The sequence below is a fragment of the Aotus nancymaae genome, unplaced genomic scaffold, assembly GCF_030222135.1.
Source record: "Aotus nancymaae isolate 86718 unplaced genomic scaffold, 86718_ANA_hifiasm-v0.15.2.pri h1tg000010l, whole genome shotgun sequence".
Classification (NCBI taxonomy): Eukaryota; Metazoa; Chordata; class Mammalia; order Primates; family Aotidae; genus Aotus; species Aotus nancymaae.
The window spans coordinates 6,243,818-6,265,856 of NW_026988421.1; the positions used below are offsets into that span (position 1 = coordinate 6,243,818).

The 22,039-nt window shown below is 45.0% G+C and overlaps 1 protein-coding gene across 1 annotated transcript in view; it reads right to left on the reverse strand.

The window, feature by feature from the left end:
* Nucleotides 1-16,257, reverse strand: part of ABRAXAS2 (abraxas 2, BRISC complex subunit) — a 29,521-nt gene extending 13,264 nt beyond the window's left edge. The window contains exons 1-4 of the mRNA XM_064373749.1: nt 16,159-16,257; nt 11,082-11,172; nt 5,068-5,104; nt 2,718-2,784 (exon numbers count right to left, since the gene is read on the reverse strand). Coding sequence (XP_064229819.1) covers nt 2,718-2,784; nt 5,068-5,104; nt 11,082-11,172; nt 16,159-16,257 — 294 coding nt within the window. The remainder of the gene's footprint in view (nt 1-2,717; nt 2,785-5,067; nt 5,105-11,081; nt 11,173-16,158) is intronic.
* Nucleotides 16,258-22,039: the final 5,782 nt, after the last annotated feature.

Here is a 22,039-nt window from a genome sequence, read left to right on the forward strand (position 1 = left end):
TTGAGACCAGTCTGAGCAACATGGCAAAACCCCGTTTCTACTAAAAACACAAAAAATTGGCTGGGCTTGGTGACTCATGCCTGTAATCCCAGCACTTTGGGAAGCCAAGGTGGGTGGATCACCCGAGGTCAGGAATTTGAGGCCAGCCTGGCCAACATGGTGAAACCCCACCTCTACTAAAAATACAACTATTAGCCAGGCATGGTGGTACTTGACCGTATGTAATCCAAGCTACTTGGGAGGCTGAGGCAGGAGAATCGCTTGAATCTGGGAGGCAGAGGTTGCAGTGAGCCGAGATCGCGCCACTGCACTCCAGCCTGGGCGACAGAGCGAAACTCTATCTCAAAATTTAAAAAATTTAAAAAAAAAATTAGCTGGACATGGTGGCATGCGCCTGTAATCCCAGCTACTCAGGAGGCTGAGACAGGAGAATCGCTCGAACCCGGTAGGTGGAGCTTGCAGTGAGCTGAGATCGTGCCATTGCACTCCAGCCTCGGCAACAAGAGCAAAACTCCATCTCAAAAAACAAAAAACAAAAAAATTAGCCAGGTGTGGTGTGCATGCCTGTAGTCCCAGCTACTTGGGGGTGCTGAGATGGGAGAATCACCTGAGCCTGGGGAGGTCAAGGCTGCAGTGAGCCAAGATCATGCCAGGGCACTCCACCCTGGGTGACACCGTGAAACTCCCATCTCAAAATAAATGAAAATAAAATAAAAATTTGAAATCTGTTTTTAAAAAATACTTACTGGTACTTCTAATATGTAGTGAGTGCTCTAGAAAATTGTGCTCCAAAAAGAATCTTCATAGAACAAATTTTAGTTTTAGAAAGTATAACAAAGATTCATGGCCGGGTGCAGAGCTCATGCCTGTAACCCCAACACTTTCGGAGGCCGAGGCACATGTACCACTCAAGCTCGAGAGCAGCCTAGGCAACATGGTGAAACCTTGTCTCTACTAAAAATGTAAACATTAGCCGGGTGTGGTGGCGCATGCCTGTAGTCCAGCTACTTGGGAGGCTCAGGCAGAAAAATCACTTGAACCTAGTGGGTGGAGGTTGCAGTGAGCTGAGATGGCACCATTGCACTGCAGCCTGGGTGTCAGAGCCAGACTCCATCTTGAATAAATAAATAAATATTTTAAGTATAAAGATTTATAATTTAAAATATGAAAAATGAGGAGGTAAGGGAGCATCTGAGAGATGAGGGACAGGCTGGGGCTAAGAGATGCTCCCAGGCAAATCGCTGAAAATGAGAGCGCTGGGCCACATGATGCCAGTGGCTGCTTTAACACCGTTTCCTGGTTGGGCAGGCAGCTTGGTTAGACCACCAGGATGGAGCACCTCTTGAGCTTACTATCATACACAGAGCCATTTGCCTGTCTTCTGACCAATCCTTCCACATTTCCTATTCTTCCTTTTATCCTTACCTGCTTTTCTTTCCTCTTTTACATGGAATATACCCATCAGTGGTACTTGGAAAGTCTTGTACATTAGAAAGGCTGTTGTTTTAATCTAAATGCACTTAAACTCCTGACACTGTTTTTTTTTTGTTTTTTTTTTTTTTTTTATAAAGACAAGGTTTCGCCATGTTGCTCAGGCTGGTCTTGAACTCCCAACCTCAGGTGATCCGCCCACCTTGGCCTCCAAAGTGCTTGGATTACAGGCGTGAGCCATCACGCCCAGCCAACTCCTGACACTGTTAAACAAAGGCATTTTGTTTCCTGTTTGACAAGTTGAAAGCTTTTATTGGTACTTTCTTCCCCAAGACATGGTTAGTAACCGATCTATTTTTCTAGAATTAATATCCCCAGGTAGAAACTGTAAAACCCATACATAGTACAACACAGCAAATAACAAATGACATTATTAGACACTACTGCAGCAACAAAACTTTGGTTTATTTTCACTTGTGTTCAGACTTCCTAACCTAGTCTACACATACCTAGAAAGTTATATGCAAATGTTGATAGAAATAATAAACACGTGACTTTTTAGAAAAACATCTGTGTTCAACTTTTTAAAATTGAGATAGAGTCTCGCTCTGTCACCCAGGCTGGAGTGCAGTGGTGCAATCTCGGCTCACTGCAACCTCTGCCACCCAGGTTCAAGCGATTCTTGTGCCTCAGCCTCCCGAGTGGCTGGGACCACAGGCACACGCCACCACATCCAGCCAATTTTTTTGTATTTTTAGTAGAGATGGAGTTTCGCCATGTTGCCCGGGCTGGTCTTGAACTCCTGACCTCAGGTGATTCACCTGCCTTATCTCCCAAAATGCTGGGATTACAGGTGTCAGCCACTATACCTGGCCTGTTTTCAACTTTAATTGAACTTGAAAGAGTAAACTATCCAAAGCTGTTTGATTACAACTTACATTTTTCAGAAATATTTTTTCTGATCATAAGATTAATGTATGTATATTAAATACCTGCAAAATTATGTTTTTAATTACAAAGCAGAAAGAACCACCTAGAGTCAAAAGAACTACTGTTAACTGTCCAGATCATAGTTCATGCTTTCCTTCTAATTTTTACCTAATGGAATCATGCTATAAATATCTAAATTTTTTTATATTAATATATCAAAAAAATCTACATAGGTTAACAGAACTCTTAAATATTACCATACATCTCATTGTTCCACTTTACATTCCTGTCTGGTTTTAGCTTTGGGTGATAAGGAACGACTTCAGAATCATACTGGGACAACAAACAGAACATACCTTTCTCCGATCTTTAAGAATCCTATCCAAACTCTCCTCGTTCACCTTGCTTGCGTAGTCATAAAAACTGTTTAAGAGAAAAAAATATTTTATTAAAACCATATAGTATTGTGACATGGACGTGCTTAGCTACATGTGTCTATGGGACAGCTGACCCTAATGAAGACCTAATTTCTCACCTTACATAGGTATATAAAGATAAATCAGTCTAAATGCTTTTCTGAAATGAGGTACCTTTTGCATTGAAGAATACTCAGAGATTGCTACATTCAAATGATGTTATTTTCACATGTGGGAGGTGTCGATAGCAAGTAATTATAAAATGTGGGGTTTCAAATGGTTGTGACATCTTTTCTTTTACATCTTATCAATTACTTATGAAAAAAAGATAACCTAGCAGCTCATTTTCTGAGAAATGAAGAAGGGAAATAAGCATCTGTTGAATGTGTAAGAAGACACTGGGCTGCATTCCTCAGGCTGTTTCATCCCCTTCTTGCCTCAGTGCTGGGAGGTATTAGTTTGACCCAACAATTCCACAAATCGTATTTCCAATTTTGTAGATAAACACATGAGGGCCAAGTGACTTCCTCCAAATCACAGAGCTGGTAGACAGAAGGACTGGAATATGAAGCCAGGTCTGGCTAGCTTCAAACCTAATATAATCACCTCCAAAAGAGACCAACATGACCAGGATCCCGTGGTGTGCATCCAGGTATAACGATGGGTGGGCCTCCTCTACCACTGAACTTGGGATTGGGAAGGCCACCCCTCTACCTCTCCCTACCACCATAAGCTCAGGCCTTATAAGCCAGAAAGGAGTCTGAGATATGGTAAACCAACAAACAAACAAAAACAAAAAAACACTGACTTGGAAGGCAAGAGACACAAGCTCCAGCTCCAGTTCTGTTTCTCACTGTATGATCTAGGGCAAGTCACTTAACCTGGTTTCCATTTCATTTTTTGCAAAATAAGGAGTTTGGAATAGACATGTTATTTAAGGTTTCTTTTGGCTCTAATAATTGAGTCTATTCTTTAAACTCAAATTCATGTTCTGGTACTGCTTTGCTGACAGTATTTTAATGATTCCTCAGAAGGCTAGGCAGGGTACACTTAGTGAGGCTTTGGACAGTCAGGACCAAATCAGACACCTTCGTAGACCAGACAGAGGCAATGTGTGAACCAGAGTCTAAACAAGTTCACTTGCTTGGAGATTCCACTCAAATGAACTGCTGGCTGCTCGTCTTGCTTCCCCAGTCCTCTTTCGGTTATGTGTAAATGTAAAAGAGGCAAGGTTCTCAGCCATCGTTGGCTTCCTTTATAGGTAGCCATCTTGCATGATGACAATTCTCTGAAGCAATCAATAGGTGGGGGTGGGTGTGCGGGGGTGAATGTGACACAGGTCCCCAGGGGCTTTTGGGTGCAAGGGGGCTAGGTGTTTGGGCCAGCTGACAGTGGGGGAGTGGTCAGGGTGAAAGCTACAGGGAACACACCAGGAAGAGCTAAGCAGAAAGGGCTGGCTGGTGCTACAGAAGGAAGTGCTGATCAAGAACACTGATTGTATTCACGTGGGCAGTGCCAGAAGGAAAGTATTTGCCTGGCTTCTGGTAAGGGGTAAGTAGGGTCTCAGGGAGTTTTATGAAACACAGAGTTGAAATCATGACCCTAGCCATTAGGTGAAAGGGTTTGGGGCTGAGAAAGGGGGCATAGGCCTGGTGGTGGTTTGCGGGGAAGTCCAGTGAGTAAGAGACCCTGAACTTTCCAAATCTTTCTGTTGTATGCTTTCTCCCTTGTGAAGAGAAGGGAGAGTGAGTGAGCACATTCACATAACTTCAAGCATCTCTTACTGTGCCTCATTCATAAGTGGAACTTCATCATAGGTATGTATCTATAGGAAAAACCATAGTGCATATAGACAGGGTTCAGTCCTATCCACAATTTCTGGGAGCTTTGGCACATATCCCCCGAGGATAAGCAGAGACTACTGTATTAACTTAAACAAACACAAAAAGAAAGTTTTATGCTCCTTTTTCTTACATTTTTAAAGTTGAACATTGAACACATCTTATTCTTCTTAAAAACATCCATTAAGTTATTTTATGTTGGTTAACTTTGTTCTCTGTAATTGAAGAGCCCTGGATAGGCTGAGTGATTCTGAATCACTAAGGCCACAATTTCCACTCTCCCCCTCCCCCTCTCCTCACCTAACAGTGCTGTGTACATAGCACTCAATAAATACATGGATTTGGGCACCCTAGCGACTTTACAGCCACAATCAGCTACAGGCCTTAATTCACCAGTTTTTCATCAATCAATCCTTTTAATAAGGACTAAAAGCTTACATGCGGCTTACCTAAAAAGTTTTGAACAAGGCTGATGGTTGTGGATTTCTGTAATCAGAAAGAGGAAATACATCTTAGTTAATCATGTAAGGCACAGGCAACTATAAAATAGCTCAGGATTTTTTTTTAAACCAAAATCTCTGACAACAAAGACAGTTTTTTCCTCTGCCAAACAGTTGCTATGTGTCCACTAGTGAGGGCAGGGTGACTTCTGAACACTCACCCTGAGTGACACACTCTCAGAATAAAGGAGACTACAGAACCAAAGTTCTATTTCTTTTTGTCCATGTATGAAGAGCACATATCTGAAAGATACTATTCAGGAATACGCAGCTATCGTGTGCCTTATTCAATCTTATCTATTTAAAAAAAGGAAAGAAAAGTTCATTTGCCTAGCTAGACAGTAAGCTAACCCTCACCTCGGCTGGTCTGAAGGTAGAGTTATCTCAATTGATTGTTTATGGTTATAGACCTGAACCCTTATTCTATTCCCCCGCCTCACTACTTCACTTGACTAGTCTTATAAAATACATTAAAAAGAAAAATAGGGCCGGGCGCGGTGGCTCACGCCTGTAATCCCAGCACTTTGGGAGGCTGAGGCGGGTGGATTATGAGGTCAAGAGATCAAGACCATCCCGGTCAACATGGTGAAACCCTGTCTCTACTAAAAATACAAAAAATTAGCTGGGCACGGTGGTGCATGCCTGTAATCCCAGCAACTCAGGAGGCTGAGGCAGGAGAATTGCCTGAACCCAGGAGGCGGAGGTTGCGGTGAGCCGAGATCGCGCCATTGCACTCCAGTCTGGGTAACAAGAGCGAAACTCCGTCTCAAAAAAAAAAAAAAAAAGAGAAAAATAGGCCGGGCGCGGTGGCTCACACCTGTAATCCCAGCACTTTGGGAGGCTGAGGCAGGCGGATCACAAGGTCAAGAGATTGAGATCATTCTGGCCAACACAGTGAAACCTCGTCTCTACTAAAATATAAAAATTAGCTGGGCATGGTGGCACGCAGCTACTCGGGAGGCTGAGGCAGGAGAGAATTGCTTAAACCCAGGAGGCAGAGGTTGCAGTGAGCCAAGATCGCGCCACTGCACTCTAGCCTGGCGCCTGGCGACAGAGCAAGACTCTGTCTCAAAAAATAAAATAAAATAAAAATAGGCCAGGCATGGTGGCTCACACCTGTAATCCCAGCACTTTGGGAGGCTGAGGTGGGTGCATCACCTGAGATCAGGGGTTCAAGACTAGCCTGGCCAAAATGGTGAAACCCTGTCTCTACTAAAAATACAAAAATTAGCCAGGCACGATGGTGGGTGCCTGTAATTCCAGCTACTTGGGAGGCTAAAGCGTGGGAGAATCACTTGAACCCAGGAGGCGAAGGTTGCAGTGGGCTGAGATCACGCCACTGCACTCCAGTCTGGGTGACAGAGAGAGACTGCATCTCAAAAAAATAAATAAATAAATAAATAAAACCTTATCTAGAAATATTTCCTTCTTTTTATCACTAAAAATGATAGAGGCCGAGTATGGTGGCTCACGCCTATAATCTCAGCACTTTAGGAGGTTAAGTCGGGCAGATCAGATCAAGACCATCCTACCCAACATGCTGAAACCCCATCTCTACTAAAATACAAAAAAATTAGCTGGGCATGGTCGTGCGTGCCTATAGTCTCAGCTATACTAACAGCTACTTGGGAGGCTGAGGCAGGGGAATCGCTTGAACCTGGGAGGCAGAGGTTGAAGTGAGCCACTATCGTGCTACTGCACTCCGGCCTGGCAGCCTGGCAACAGAGCAAGACTCTATCTCAATCAATCAATAGATGAATGAATGAATGAATGAATGAATGAATAAATAAATAAATAAATAAATATTCTTATTCTGGAGGATAAGCTATGCCAGAAAATCTCTTTATACAACTGGTAGTGGATATTACTCAATGCACTTTACCTAATGTTTGACTTTTCAACCCAGGTTTTCCAGAGTTCCCAGTTTATGTTCTCAAATATATATTTATTTATTTTTGAGTCAAGGTCTTGCTCCACCCAGGCTGGAATTCAGTGGCATGGTCACAGTTCACTGCACCCTCAATCTCCTGGGCTCAAGCTGGGGGCTCTCCTATCTTGTGCTGTACAATCTTTAACTTATTAGTGACATTCAGTTTATTGAAATGATTATGGATCTCATGGACAAAATGTTTGCTAGTATCTTAAATTTGTTGTCCCCATTGTAACGTTTTTCTTTTAAAAATAAATAGGCTGGGTGCGGTGGCTCACGCCTGTAATCCCAGCACTTTGGGAGGCTGAAGCAGGTGGATCACCTGAGGTCAGGAGTTCAAGACCAGCCTGACCAATATGGTGAAACCCCGTCTCTATTAAGAAAAAAGTAAATTTTTTTAAAAATAAAGAAATAAAAAAATGTAATAAAAAAATTTATAAAAATTAAAAAATAAAATACAAATACAAATACAAATAAATACAGCGAGTGAGGTGGCTCACACCTGTAACATTTTTGAAGGCCAAGGTAGGAGGATCACTTGAGGCCAGGAGTTCAGGGCTAGCCTGGACAATATAGTGAGACCCTGTCTCTACTAAAAATACAAAATTAGCCAGGCATGGTGGCGTGTGCCTGTAATCCCAGCTACTCAGGAGGCTGAGGCAAGAGAACTGCTTGAACTCAGGAGGTGGAGGCTATGAGATCATGCCATTGCACTCCAGCCTGGGCAACAAGAGCAAAACTTGGTCTCAAAAAAAAAAAAAAAAAAAATTTTAATTATTTTATCATTTTATTTCTTTAAAAATAAATAAAGTCAGGGTTTTAATCAGAAGTGCTTTTTTGTGATCATGCCAGATAACAGGTCTTCCTTTCATGGTTTGCTGTCCATTAACTGCAGCTGGCAATTTAACCTTCGCCTACCAGAGTATGCTTGAAAACCCAGGTGCATATAATAAATAACTCCACAGATGGTCTAAGAAACAAAATTCTGTTTTAGGATTTTAAAGAATGAGGCAAAACAAAAACACCCTTGATGAAGGACTAGCTATACCATCTTACACAGACCAAGTCTTTTTTCTTTTTTGAGATGAGATCTTGCTCTGTTGCCCAGGCTGGAGTGCACTGGTATGATCATGGTTCACTGTAGCCTCAAACTTTTAGGCACAAGCAATCCTCCCACCTCAGCCTCCTGAGTAGCTGGGACTACAGGACAGGAACACATCACCACACCTGACTAATTGTAAAAATCTCTTGTAGAGACAGGGTGTTGCCACCTTGTCTTGGTGGCACCAGGTGTTGCCACCAGGCTGGTCTTGAACTCCTGGCCTCAAGCAATCCTCCTGCCTCAGCCTCCTAAAGTGTTGGGATTACAGGTATGAGCAACTGCACCTGGCCTCAAGCCTTTACTTAGTAAAGAAGTCAATAATGTGATGAGTGGGTTTGATAGTTTTGATCCATTAGGGCAAGGGTATCCAATCTTTTGGCTTTCCTGGGTCACACTGCAAGAACAATTGTCTTGAGCCACACATAAAATATACTAACAATAGCTGATGAGCTTTAAGAAAATCTCATAATGTTTTAAGAAAGTTTATAAATTTGTGTTGGGCTGCATTCAAAGCTGTTGTGAGCTGTATGCAGCCTACAGGACATGGGTTGGGCAAGCCTGCATTAGGAGGCAGTTCAGTCTCTTGATTCCTCCAATCCTAACCTAACCTCAATACAAACCCTTGGGGCCAGGCACAGGTGGCTCTTGCTTGTAATCCCAGCACTTTGGGAGGCTGAGGAGGGTGGATCAACTAAGGTCAGGAGTTCGAGACCAGTCTGACCAATATGGTGAAACTCTGTCTTTACTAAAAACATAAAAATTAGCCGGGCTTGGTGGCGTGCACCTGTAATCCCAGCTGCTCAGGAAGCTCAGGCAGGAGAATCACTTTAACCCAGGAGGCAGAGGTTGCAGTGAGCCGAGATAGCATACTGCATTCCAGCCTGGGTGACAGAATGAGACTGCATCGCAAAAAAAAAAAAAAAAAAAAAAAAATACACACCCTTATCCCCTACCCCACATACTAGAAGCCTATCAGAAGAAGCTTGAAATTATTTACTTGCAACATGACCAAACTTGCCAACAGCATTTTTTTCTTTTTTTTCTCTTTGAGATGGAATTTTACTCTTATTGCTAAGGCTGGAGTGCGATGGCACAATCTCGGCTTACTGCAACCTCTGTCTCCTGGGTTCAAGTGATTCCTTTGCCTCAGCTTCCTGAGTAGCTGGGGTTACAGGCATGTGCCACCATGCCCAGCTAATTTTGTATTTTTAGTAAAGATGGGGTTTCTCCATGTTTGTCAGATTGGTCTCAAACTCCCGACCTCAGGTGATCCACCCACCTTGGCCTTCCAAAGTGCTGGGATTACAGGCGTGATACGCCATGCCCAGCTAGCCAACAGTATTTCAAACTGCAAACCACTCATCCCCACATATCTGTATTTTAGTCATCAAACAGGCCAGATTCCCTTATGTTCTCTGCAGTCCTCATTCTGTGCTCCCATGAATGTACTGCCCGTTAGGGTTACCTCCTTACTGACATCTCTACTCATCTCCCCACTAGCCGTTTTCTCTCTCCTTTGGGCACTTAGGGGATTTTCTTTATTACTTTCTTACAGCACTCTTGCACGGTCTGGTAATTCTTCTTGCCTGTCTAATCCTGCTCACAGCTCTAGAAGGCAGGGGTGATTCTGGGGATTTCCTTCACTGTGCAGAACATGCCTCATATATGAAAGTTCTTCAATAAATGTTTGCTGCATAAATAAATGAAAAGTTCCTTGCTTTGTTCAGAGTATTAGGATATGCGGTTTGGTGATCTGCCTGAAGTGTACTCGAAAAGACTGTAACCTCTATTTATCAAAAGAAGACTGACCCAAAGAAAAGGGGTGCATCTATAACCATACAGACACCTTCATCTTCCCCAGATCTCTCCTCCAAAATGGGTATTTGGCTTATCCCACAGAAGGCTGTATAGGTTTAGCAAACATCCCATGTAAACACATGTAAACATTCTTGCTGGATCCCTTTAGAAGGACCAGCACAATACATGCATTCATCATAGTACGAGGTGATAATGGCAACGGGAAGAGCCTAATTTGCAAACCTGAGGTTCGTGGTGGTTCAATCAAGTGGTCACACAGCAATTCAGTAAAAGTCACCCCCATTGGTGGGTAAGGAATACTTTATAGAAGACCCATACTTATTAGACACTCTGTTTTTTTGTTTTGTCTTGTTTAGAGCCAGTTTCACTTTGTTGTCCAGGCTGGAGTGCAGTGGGGCAATCTTGGCTCACCACAACCTCCGTCTCCTGGGTTCAAGCAAATCTACCTCAGCCTCCTAAGTAGCTGGGATTACAGGCGTGCATCACCATGCCCGGCTAATTTTCTATTGTTAGTAGAGACAGGGTTTCACCATGTTGGTCAGGCTGGTCTTGAACTTCCGACCTCAGGTGATCCGCCAGTCTCGGTCTTCCAAAGTGCTGGGATTATAGGCGTGAGCCATGGCGCCAGGCCTCTCTGACTTTATACTGACATGAAAACATCTCATATCATTTATTAGTACAAATAATTTTAGTGTTTTTCTTTTTTGTTTTTTTTTTTTTGTGACAAAGTCTCACTCTTGTCAACCAGGCTAGAGTGCAATGCAACCTCTGCCTCCCGGGTTCAAGTGATTCTCTTGCTTCAGTCTCCTGAGTAGCTGGGATGACAGGTACCTGCCACATGCCTGACAAATTTTTGTATTTTTAGTAGAGAAGGGGTTTCACCATGTTGGCCAGGCTGGTCTCAAACTCCTGACTTCAGGTGATCTGCCCGCCTGGGCCTCTCAGAGTGCTGGACAGGCATGAACTACCACCTCGGCCTTATTTTAGTTTTTTTTTCTATGTACTCTTTTAATTCTTTAGGATAAAATCAGTTAAGGGCAAAACAACTAAACGAACAGTAAGTAAATACACAAAAAAGATATTTACTTACCAACTACTGAGAAATGTACTTACCAATGACTTGCAGAAATTCTGTGTTGCTGATCTGCGAGTCACTGATGCTAAAGGTTTCCTCCTGTCTTACCTCTCCCAGCAAAAATCCTTCCTAAAAGTAATACAAGAAAATAGCTGTAGACTAAAAATAAAAATGACTTTTACTGAAATTAAGAGAAACTGAGGTCACATAAACTTATAGTAATTTTCACAATAATCCAAACAAGCTTCCCATGTGAACCACTGTTCTATAAACCTACAAAGAGTAAAGCACTCTGAGCTATATCTATTAGATTATTCCAAGAAAGGATTCTAAACAAGATAAAACATTATTTTAATCCCTTCAACTCTTCCGTCTTTTGAAGAGTGAATTTCATCACCTAAATCTTAAGTACCAATGTCAAAAAACTCAGGAAGTAGAAACATTTCAAAGTTGTTTTCTTGAAATCATATACAATGTATTTCATTGTCGTAAAAACGTTGCTGATGATGAAAAGATAAAGTTAACATAATGCCAAGTAAATGCTTTTATACAGGCTGGCATAGAAAATTAGGATTTTAGCAAAACAATTAAATTTCCTATCATCCACATGAACATTTTTCTTTTTTTTTTGAGACAGAGTTTCGCTCTTGTTACCCAGGCTGGAGTGCGATGGCTTGATCTCGGCTTATCGTAACCTCCGCCTCCTGGGTTCAAGCAATTCTCCTGCCTCAGCCTCCCGAGTAGCTGGGACTACAGGCGTGCGCCACCATGCCCAGCTAATTTTTGTATTTTTAGTAGAGACGGGGTTTCACCATGTTGACCAAGATGGTCTCGATCTCTTGACCTCGTGATCCACCCACCTCGACCTCCCAAAGTGCTGGGATTAGAGGCGTGAGCCACCGCGCCCGGCCTTAACATTTTTCTTTAATAAATGCAGAGGTTAACTGATTTACACTTTTGGAGGGCATTTACCACCACTGTTGATTCTAGATTACTGGCTTATCACCTACTCTTTGCGTACTTGCTACCATGTTCTGCACAAGCACAGCTGGGAGAAGACATACTCTAAATCCTAAAGTAACTTTCCCGTACAGAGGGTAAACTGAGAAGCTGTCCTGGAATCTCTCTCCCCAGATAGCACAGGGCTTCCTCCTTTCCTGCATTCAGGTCTTTACACAAATGGCAACTTAGCAAAGAAGCCTTGCCTGATCAACTTCATGGAAATAGCATCTGCCCACTTTACCTTACAGTCTTTATCTTCTTAGTCTTCTCACTATCCATCATATTATATATTTATAAATACATTTATTATCCCTGGCAAGGATGTAAACTCCATGAGAGCAGGGACTGTGTGCTTGTTAACTGCTCTATCTCAGCACCCAGCACAATGCCTAACACTTAGTAGGTGCCTCGCTAACACTGGTTGAATAAATTTGTTGAAACAATGCCTTTGTACCATATATCCTTCTATTCTAAGTTCATCCTTCAAATCAATTAAGGAAATTTCCTAGTTTAAAAACATTTCCAGTTTAGTGAGAATCTATGGGATTGAGGGGAAAGACAGATGCTTTACAGTCAAGTTTTTGTATTTAATTTGAGGAGTGGGAGTGCCCTAAAATACTAAACCATCACAGAGCATTTCTTCAATTAAGAATTATATAGGCCAGGCATGGTGGCTCTTGCTTGTAATCCCAGAACTTTGGGAAGCCTAAGCAGGCGGATCGTCTGAGATCAGGAGTTCGAGACCAGCCTGGCCAATATGGAGAAACCCTGTCTCTACCAAAAATACAAAAACTAGCCAGGTGTGGTGATGTATGCCTGTAATCCCAGCTACTCAGGGGCTGAGGCAGAATTGCTTGAACCTGGGAGGTAGAGGTTGCAGTGAGCCAAGATCGTGCCACCACACTCAATCCTGGGCAACAGAGCAAGACTCTGTCTCAAATAAATAAATAAATAAGAAATATATATACTCCCTTAAAAAAAACTCTCTCAGACCCAAAGGAGTGTCCATGACTGCTAATTTAAGAAATATTGGCTAAATAAGCTTGTTTTATCCTATGAAAATCTTTCAGTTATGAATTCTCACCATAAAAGCAGCTTTGTCTTGTCACAAGCAAAAGACAAACAAAATAAACAAAAGAAACTCCACTTTCAAAAAATCAAAGTGAAAAAATAATTTCATATTCACACAGAACTTCAGACCTTAAGAATATAGCTGGATTTGGATTCTACAGTATTGGGTTGCCGGATTTAGCAAAAAAGTTACAAGACACCAAAATTTTATTTTCAGATAAATAATTATTTTGTAAAGTTTCAGGATATACTTATACTATAAATTAATTGCTATTTATCCAAAATTCAAATTTAACTGAGTGTCCTGTATTTCATCTGGTAATCCCACAACAGTCTTCCGTTTGAGGAATAATGATATAAATCGACAGTGACATCAAGAAATTCTAGGTCAGATGAGGTGGCTCACGCCTGTAATCTCAACACTTTAAGAGGCCAAAGAGGGAAGATTGCTTGAGGCCAGGAGTTTGAGACCAGCCTGGGCAACATAGTGAGACCTTGTCTGTAGCTTTTTTTAAAAAAAGGACATTCTGTGGCTGGGCACAGTGGCTCATGCCTGTAATTCCAGCACTTTGGGAGGCCGAGGTGGGTGGATCACCTGAGATCAGGAGATCGAGACCAGCCTGACCAACATGGAGAAACCCCGTCTGTATTAAAAAATACAAAAAATTAGCTGGGCGTGGTGGCACATGCTTGTAATCCCAGCTACTCGGGAGGCTGAGGCAGGAGAATTGCTTGAACCCAGGAGGCGGAGGTTGCGGTGAGCTGAGATCACACCATTGTACTCCAGCCTGGGCAACAAGAGTGAAACTCCGTCTCAAAAAATAAAATAAAAATAAAAATAAATAGGGATATTCGAAAGCCAAGTACAAGAGGAAGGTTTAGACATATAATGGTCTGGATTATCTGAATCACTGTTACTTTATAATAGGAGTTGGCAAACTGTGGCATAGGGACTAATTCCAGCCTAATGCTTATTAATATATGGCCTGTAAGCTAACAATGGTTTCTATGTTTTTATTTTATTATTATTTTTTGAGATGGAGTTTCGCTCTTGTTGCCCAGGCTGGAGTGCAATGGCACGATCTCAGCTCACTGCAATCCCCACCTCCCAAGTTCAAACGATTCTCCTGCCACAGCCTCCCGAGTAACTGGGATTACAGGCTTGCGCCACTGCGCCCAGCTAATTTTGTGTTTATAGTAGAGGTGGGGTTTCTCCATGTTGGACAGGCTGGACTCGAAGTCTTGACCTCAAGTGCTCTGCCTGCCTCAGCCTCCCAAAGTGCTGGAATTACAGGAATTAGCTACCATGCCTGGCCAAGAACACAGTCTCCTTGAATCTTTTACTGTCTATCGCTGCTTTCTGCCAGTAACAGCAGAGTTGAATAGTTGCTATAGAGACCATATGGCTTACAACGCCCAGAGTTTACTATCTGGTCCTGTACAGAAAAGTATGCTAGCCCCAGATGAGTGGTCTTAAATTAATTTCTTGCCTGGACAAAATAAGCATGTACTGCAAAAGTAAATTGTTGGTTCTTCAACCTTAAAATTGAATTTATTTTCAAGGATTCCACATCTATAATTGTGGCAAAGTTAATATCAACAAGCATGGATGGTCATATAAAACACAGTTGCCAACTATTGGCATTAGTGAAAATTTCTATGAAGCCTAGTACCACGCCTTACACAGAGTAGATATTAAGGGAATATCTCTTCAATTAATTGTTTTCAACAGGTAGCTGCTTGCTCTTACAGTAATCTTGTCATATACATAAACTGTGATTATTACTAGGCATTCTAAGAAATAGGGTAAAGGACTCATTTTTAATAGTCCATGGACACTAAAAAAACCCCTTACATATGGAACTATATTACATTATTAAATAGCTGGCTGTAATACCCTAGGCCATAGTGTTCAAAGCTGCCTCTGGAAAAACCCATGCTGTATATATTCCTATTCCTGTCATTAAGTTCTACCATCAACACTGAAGAGATGAAAGGTACAATAATTTAATTGCATTCAGTTTACTAACAGAATCACCTCTCTGTGAAATCAGTTTTTATTAAGGGAAACTAAGATTGCTGACATCAAACCAAATGCAGTTCCTCCTTCTGCAGTGTACCATTTTGCTTTGTAATGACAACCAAAAACCCCACACATAGGTTTAATGAGTTTGAATCATTCACTGTTAACATCACTTAAAATAATCCCCCAATTTGGTGGCCAAATTATATACTTCCTTTAAGAGAGAAGTGATCTAGTTTCACAAAGCATTTCCAATCAGAGGCCAATGACGTTAAAAGACAATTTGTAAAATAAAGACACTGAAACAGAGAGGATCTCCTCCTGCTACGGGCTCCAAAGCCTATGTATTTCCGTTAATTCACTCGTGGGCCTGTCACTTCCCTATTTCACTGTGATTAGTCCCGTCCTCTGAGAACTCTGGCCAAAGAACTAAACACGCAACTTCAAGTAAATACAAATAGAGCCTGCATCTAACGCTCCTGTTTACATTCTCCATTTTGCATCGGGGCGAAGAAAACACACAATCGTGTCTAACAAGTATGAACAGTGACAGCCATGGTTTCACTCGTAGCACCCCCACGACAACCTGTGAGATCGGCGGGCGGGGCTGAGTACCTCGCCTCCTGGACTAAACGCCCGGCTCTAGATTCCTTCCCGACCCCGTGCGCCCCTCCTAAGTCTAGAAGCCTGACTCTCAGGGAGGGGCAGGCGCTCGGTTTACACCGAGCGACTCCTGACACTGCAGGAGGCCAAGCGGGGCAGCTTTGCTGCACAGGAGACGGCTGTCCCGGGACGGCCGAGCGGCGGAGAGCGCGAAGCGAAGGGGCCCGTCCCGGGGGCGAAGGAGCCCCCAGAGGCAAGAGCTCACCGGGGGCGGGAGCCGCCCGGGTCACCAGCTCCTCCGGCCGGCCCTGGTGCCCAGAGGGCGAGCCGCATGCGGTCCCAGCTTGGCCGCGAGCGCCGGTCTGATACAGAGGCTGAAAGCCTCCAGCGGCTGCGGCAGGGGGCCCGGCACCTACGTGGTCCGCGTTGCTGTTGGCGCTGTGGAAACACACAGCACTGAAGGTGTAGCCCGAAATGGACGCCGCCATGATGGAAATCTCCAGCTCCCCCATCATGCCCCGCGGAGGGCACACGGCCTTCCGGCCGGCCCTACCCCTTGGCATCATGGGAAATGGAGTCTGCAGCTGGCAGCCGCCGAGAGCCCTGAGCGCCCCCTAGCGATTGGAAGGACCCTGGCACTGTAACCTCCACAGGGGTGTCGCTCCTGACACGCCTCAGACAGCGATTGATCGTTCCCTAAACAGTTCTTTCCCTTTGCAAATGAAACTCTTAGTACTAAAAGCCAACGTTCAGACCCGGCGCGGTGGCTCACAGCTGTAATCCCAGTACTTTGGGAGGCCGAGGAGGGCGGATCACGAGGTCAGGAGATCGAGATCCTGGCTAACAAGGTGAAACCCCGTCTCTACCAAAAATACAAAAAATTAGCCGGGCGTGGTGGTACGCGCCTGTAGTTCCAGCTACTCGGGAGACTGAGGCAGTAGAATTGCTTGAACCCAGGAGGTGGAGGTTGCAGTGAGCCGAGATCGCACCACTGTACTCCAGCCTGGGTGACAGAGCCAGTTTCTGTCTAAAAAATGAAAAAGGAAAAAAAAAAAAGCAAACATTTAAGGCTGGGCGCGGTGGCTCACGCCTGTACCCAGCACTTTAGGAGGTCAAGGCAGGAGTATCACCTGAGGTCAGGAGTTCAAGACCAGCCTGGCCAACATGGTGAGACCCTCCCCCCACCCCATGTTGGAAGCCCTGCTCTTGCTCTTGGGAAGGGGGCCTCCTGTGAGGGGCTCAGGCCTCCCAGGGAACTTCCCTGTGTCCAGCCCAGAGCAACCCCCTCCAAAGGTGACCTTAGGGCTGTGGCTCAGGGCAGGTGCGTCCTGCTGGATGAGAGGCCGATTGCTCAGGCAGCAAGGTTTTCCCTGTGAAAGGACAGCTTTCTGCTTCACTTGTCTGTGCTTGTGAGCACCTGCCCAGTCCACCGCCTGGCCACAGCCAGGGAGACTGAGTCAGCACCACAGGCGTCCTGGAGCTGTATTTAACTTGTAAAATGGGACAGGCAAAGGAAGATGGTGGGGTCCTGAGGAAGGAGCCTCAGGAGGCTGAGGCATGAGAATTGCTTGAACCCGGGAGGCAGAGGTTGCCATGTACCAAGGTTGTGCCACTGCACTCCGGCCCTGTCTCAAAAAAAAAAAAAAAAAAAAAAAAAGCCAACATTTACTGTGCTCAAGGATGAAAGGAGGGAGATAATTTGGGCAAATAAACAGTTTGGTATAGTAGTGACATAATGTCGTAACAGATAACATGACCACTCTGGTTGCAGAGTTTGGTGGTTCAAGGCACCATCATCTCTCTCTGTCGGATTTTTGTAACCTGTAACTCAGGGAGTCTGAATTGGTGGCAGTTTTGGCCCCCAAAAGGCATGTGGCAATATTTGGAAACATTATCAGATATTATAATTTGGAGTCAGGTGCCGCTGGCATCTGGTGGGTGGGTAGAGGCCAGCGAAATGGCTAAACATCTTACAGCACACGGGGACAGGCCCACAATGAAGAAGGATCAGCGGTGACAAGAGTGAGAAATCCGGTGTTCCTGCTTCAGCTTTTAATCCCCTCCTTGCCAAATCTGTGCTCCACACAGCGAAGCGGTCCACATTTAAATGTAAAAATGAAACCATGTTGTTTCTTGGCCAAACACCAAGTCTTGCCAAGACCTGGCCCCTATTGTCTGATTTCATTATCTGCTACTGCCCGCTTTGTTTACTGAGGTTTAACTACATTAGTCTTCTTTCTACTTCCTGGACATCCCTAGCTCGTTCTACCTTAGGGCCTTTGCGCTTGCTGTTTTCTTTGCCTGGGATGCTCTTCTCCCAGGCAATGGCATGGTTTACTATTTCTGCCCTAGATGCTTTGATGTGCCACCCAGACCTCCCGTCAGCCTTGCAGGATTGATTGATTGCAGCAGGTCTGCGCTCTCCTGTAATTATCCCTAGTGCAGAGAGCTTCATTGCCTAAGGCCACTCCTCCCTTCCTGGGCATCCAGCATTCAATGCCTGTTCAAGGTAGAGGAATAAATGGGAGGGCTAGGAGCGATTTGCTGAAGTTCTGTTATAGTGGTACCTCAGTTCAGCTACTTCATTCATCCATTCCTGCTTCTTTTTCTTCCCCAACAGGTGATGATCCTCAAAATACTTCCTAATCAACTTCCTCCCCGTTCATCTCCGTCTCAGACTTTGCTCCCTAGGAACAAAACCTATGACAACCTCTTTTAGATTTTCCCTCAGTGCTGCTGCCCTCAGAGAGTCCTTTCCTGGTACCCTGTCAAGGACTGCAACCTTCACTCCATGTTCTCAATATGACTTCCCTGTTTTACTTTTCCCTTTACCACTTATCATCCAGCAGCATCTCTGTGTTATTCATATTCTGTTATTCATGTTCTGAACTTCATGAAGACAGGGATTCTTCTTTTTTTTATTTTTATTTTTAGATATGGGGTCTTGGTCTGTCACCCAATAGCTCACTGCAGCCTCAAATTCCTGGACTCCAGTGATTGTCCTCCTCAGCCTCCTGAGTAGCTGGGATTATAAACGTGAGACACCAGGTCGAGCGTGGTGGCTCACACCTGTAATCCCAACACTTTGGGAGGCTGAGGCAGGCAGATCACCAGGTCAGGAGATTGAGACCATCTTGGCCAACATGGTGAAACCCCATCTCTACTAAAAATACAAAAAAAATTAGACGAGTGTGGTGGTGCGTGCCTGTAGTCCCAGCTACTCGGGAGGCTGAGGCAGGGGAATTGCTTGAAACTGGAAAACGGAAGTTGCAGTGAGCTGGGATCGTGCCACTGTACTCCAGCCTGGCGATAGAGCGAGACTCTGTCTCAAAATAAAATAAACTAAAATAAACTTGAGACACCACACCTGGCAAAGACAGAGATTCCTGCTTATTTACTGTTGCATCTTCATCATCCAGAATAATGGCTGGCATGTAAATATTGCCCAATATATGACTGTTGAATGAATAGTGCATGAAAAAGTGGGAGGGTCCCAGGGAAGATAATTGTGTCTGATCAGCAGCGTGCTAGAGGAGGATGGAGACAGAAGCAGCTGATAAAAGTGTAGGCTTGCTAATAAGGAGGTGCCTAGGTTTGCTCACTGAAGAAACAATTTGGGATGTAGGAGATGAGAGAGGAAAGAGAGGCAGATGAACTGGGCAAATTTAGGGGGTAAAGGAGAAAGAGAATGAGAAGACGAGATGAGTGGTTGCAGTGAGATTCTGGACTTTAGGCACAGAGAGAGGAGGATAAATAATTTTTAGGCTCTGACCAGGCTCGGTGGCTCACACCTGTAATCCCAGCAATTTGGGAGGTGGAGGCAGGTGGATTGCTTGAGCCCAGGAGTTTGAGATCAGCCTGGGCAACATAGTGAGACCACCAGCTCTACAAAAAAAATTTAAAAAGTTAGCTGGGCATGGTGGTGGGTGCCTGTAACCCCAGATACTTGGGAGGCTGAGGTGGGAAGATTGCTTGAGCCCAGGAGGTCGAGGCTGCAGTGAGTTAACTGATCATGCCACTGGGCTGGGCACAGTGGCTCAGGCCTGTAATCCCAGCACTTTGGGAGGCAGAGGCAGGCGGATCATTTGAGATCAGGAGTTCAAGACCAGCCTGCCAACATGGTGAAATCCCGTCTCTACTAAAAATACAAAAAAAATGAGCCAGGTGTGGTGGTGGGCACCTGTAATCCCAGCTACTCCGGAGCTGAGGTAGGAGAATTGCTTGAACTCAGGAGGCGGAGGTTGCAGTGAGCTGAGATCATGCCACTGCACTCCAGCGTGGGCGACAGAGTGAGACCCTGTCTCAAACAAACAAACAAACAAAAGAAAACCTTCAGCAAAACACCTATAGTGATACAGCATACTCATGTAGTGATTATGCTTGAAAACTTTATGGTAGATTGCTTGGGTGCCAATCTCAGCTCCAGAATTTACTTTGTAACCTTGAGCAACTTCTATGTGCCCTAGTTAGCTCATCTGCAAAATGAGGCTAATACTAATATCTACCTCATGTGGCTATCTTTAGGAGTAACTGAAATAATACATTGCGTGCACTGAACACAGTTCTTGGCACACAGTGACAGCTGTATGATTGCTAGCCATCATTTATATTATCATGAATTAGTTTGAAGGATAAGAGATCTAGGCCAGGTGCGGTGGCTCATGCCTGTAATCCCAGCACTTTGGGAGGTGAAGGTGGGTGGTTCACCTGAGGTCAGGAGTTCGAGATCAGCCTGACCAATATGGAGAAACCCTGGCTCTACTAAAAATACAAAATTAGCTGGGTGTGGTGGAGCATGCCTGTAATCCCAGCTACTCAGGAGGCTGAGGCAGGAGAATTGCTTGAACCCAGGAGGCAGAGGTTGCCGTGAGCCAAGATTGCGCCATTGCACTCCAACCTGGGCAACAAGGGTGAATGAAACTCCATCTCTGAAAAAAAAAATAGAAAAAAGAAAAAGAGCAGGAGGTGGGCTGGGCATAGTGGCTCACGCTTGTAATCCCAGCACTTTGGGAGGCCAAGGCAGGAGGCCTGCTTGAGTTCAGGAGCTTGAGACCAGTTTGGGCAATGTTGTGAAACCATGTCTCTACAAAAAATGAGCTGAGCATGGTGGCACGGGCCTATGATTCCAGCTATTTGGGAGACTGAGTTGGAAGGTTCACTTGAGTCTGGGAAATCGAGGCTGCAGTGAGCTACGATTGTACCACTGCACTCCAGCCTGGATGACAGAGCAAAAAAAGCCGGAGGTGGTGGGAAAACAAGGAGGAGTTTTCAAGAGGGATGTGCTCAGAGGTGTTGATTGCTGTGGAAAGTCAAAGGAGGGTAAAAGCCTGGAACATGACCTTTGGGTTTGCCAACTGAGAAGTGTCTTGAGAACTCTTTGAAGCACAATTTCTGAGGTGTTGCAGTAATGGGGTGCCAGGCTGCTGGGAAGGGAAGAGGGAGGAGACAGGCAACCACCTGATTGCAGACTCCCTCTGTCTCAGGTAATGGGCACTCAGTGGGGGGACTGTAAGGTTTGTTCTCGCCAAGCTTAAAATGGAAGAAACTGAGGCCAGCACAAGAAGATCCAACGTGAAGGATTTATTCAGGCTCCCAGACGAGGTTCTGCGGCCTGACAGGAGGGGCCGGAGAAGTCGCGTGGATTCCTCTCAGACGTGGGGTTTTATAGGGAGTAGAGGCGTTTGATTGGTTGTGCCCAAGGTGAGTGGGGCCCGGATGGGACAATATGGCGGGGAGTGGGGCCCAGATGGGACAAAATGGCGGGGAGTGGGGCCCAGATGGGAAAAATGGCAGGGAGTGGGGCCCCGATGGGACAGAATGGCAGGTGGGGAGTGGGGCCCGTATGGGACAGAATGGCAGGTGAGGAGTGGGGCCCGGATGGGACATAATGGCAGGCAGGGAGTGGGGCCCAGATGGGACAAAATGGCAGGCAAGGAGTGGGGCCCGGATGGGAAAAAATGGCAGGCAGGGAGCGGGACCCGGATGGGACAAAATGGTATCGAGTAGGTCCTGGTGGGGCTTTTTTTTCCAGGCTCCCAGTGGGTGGGGGGGTGTGTCCAAGCTCCCGGCGAGGGAAGGGGGTGTGTCTGAGCTCCTGGTGAGGGAGGGGGTGTGTGCGTGAGCTCCCGGAAAGGGAGGGGGTGTGTGCGTCCGAGCTCCCAGTGAGGCAATCGGCCTTACATTCCGACCTTTTGGTGATAGATAGAGGGTGCCACTCTTCCTGACTACTTCCTGCTGAATAGGGGTGGAGTGGGGGGGCAGGTCAGTTGGCTGGTGCCTCGACTGAGAATCGGACGA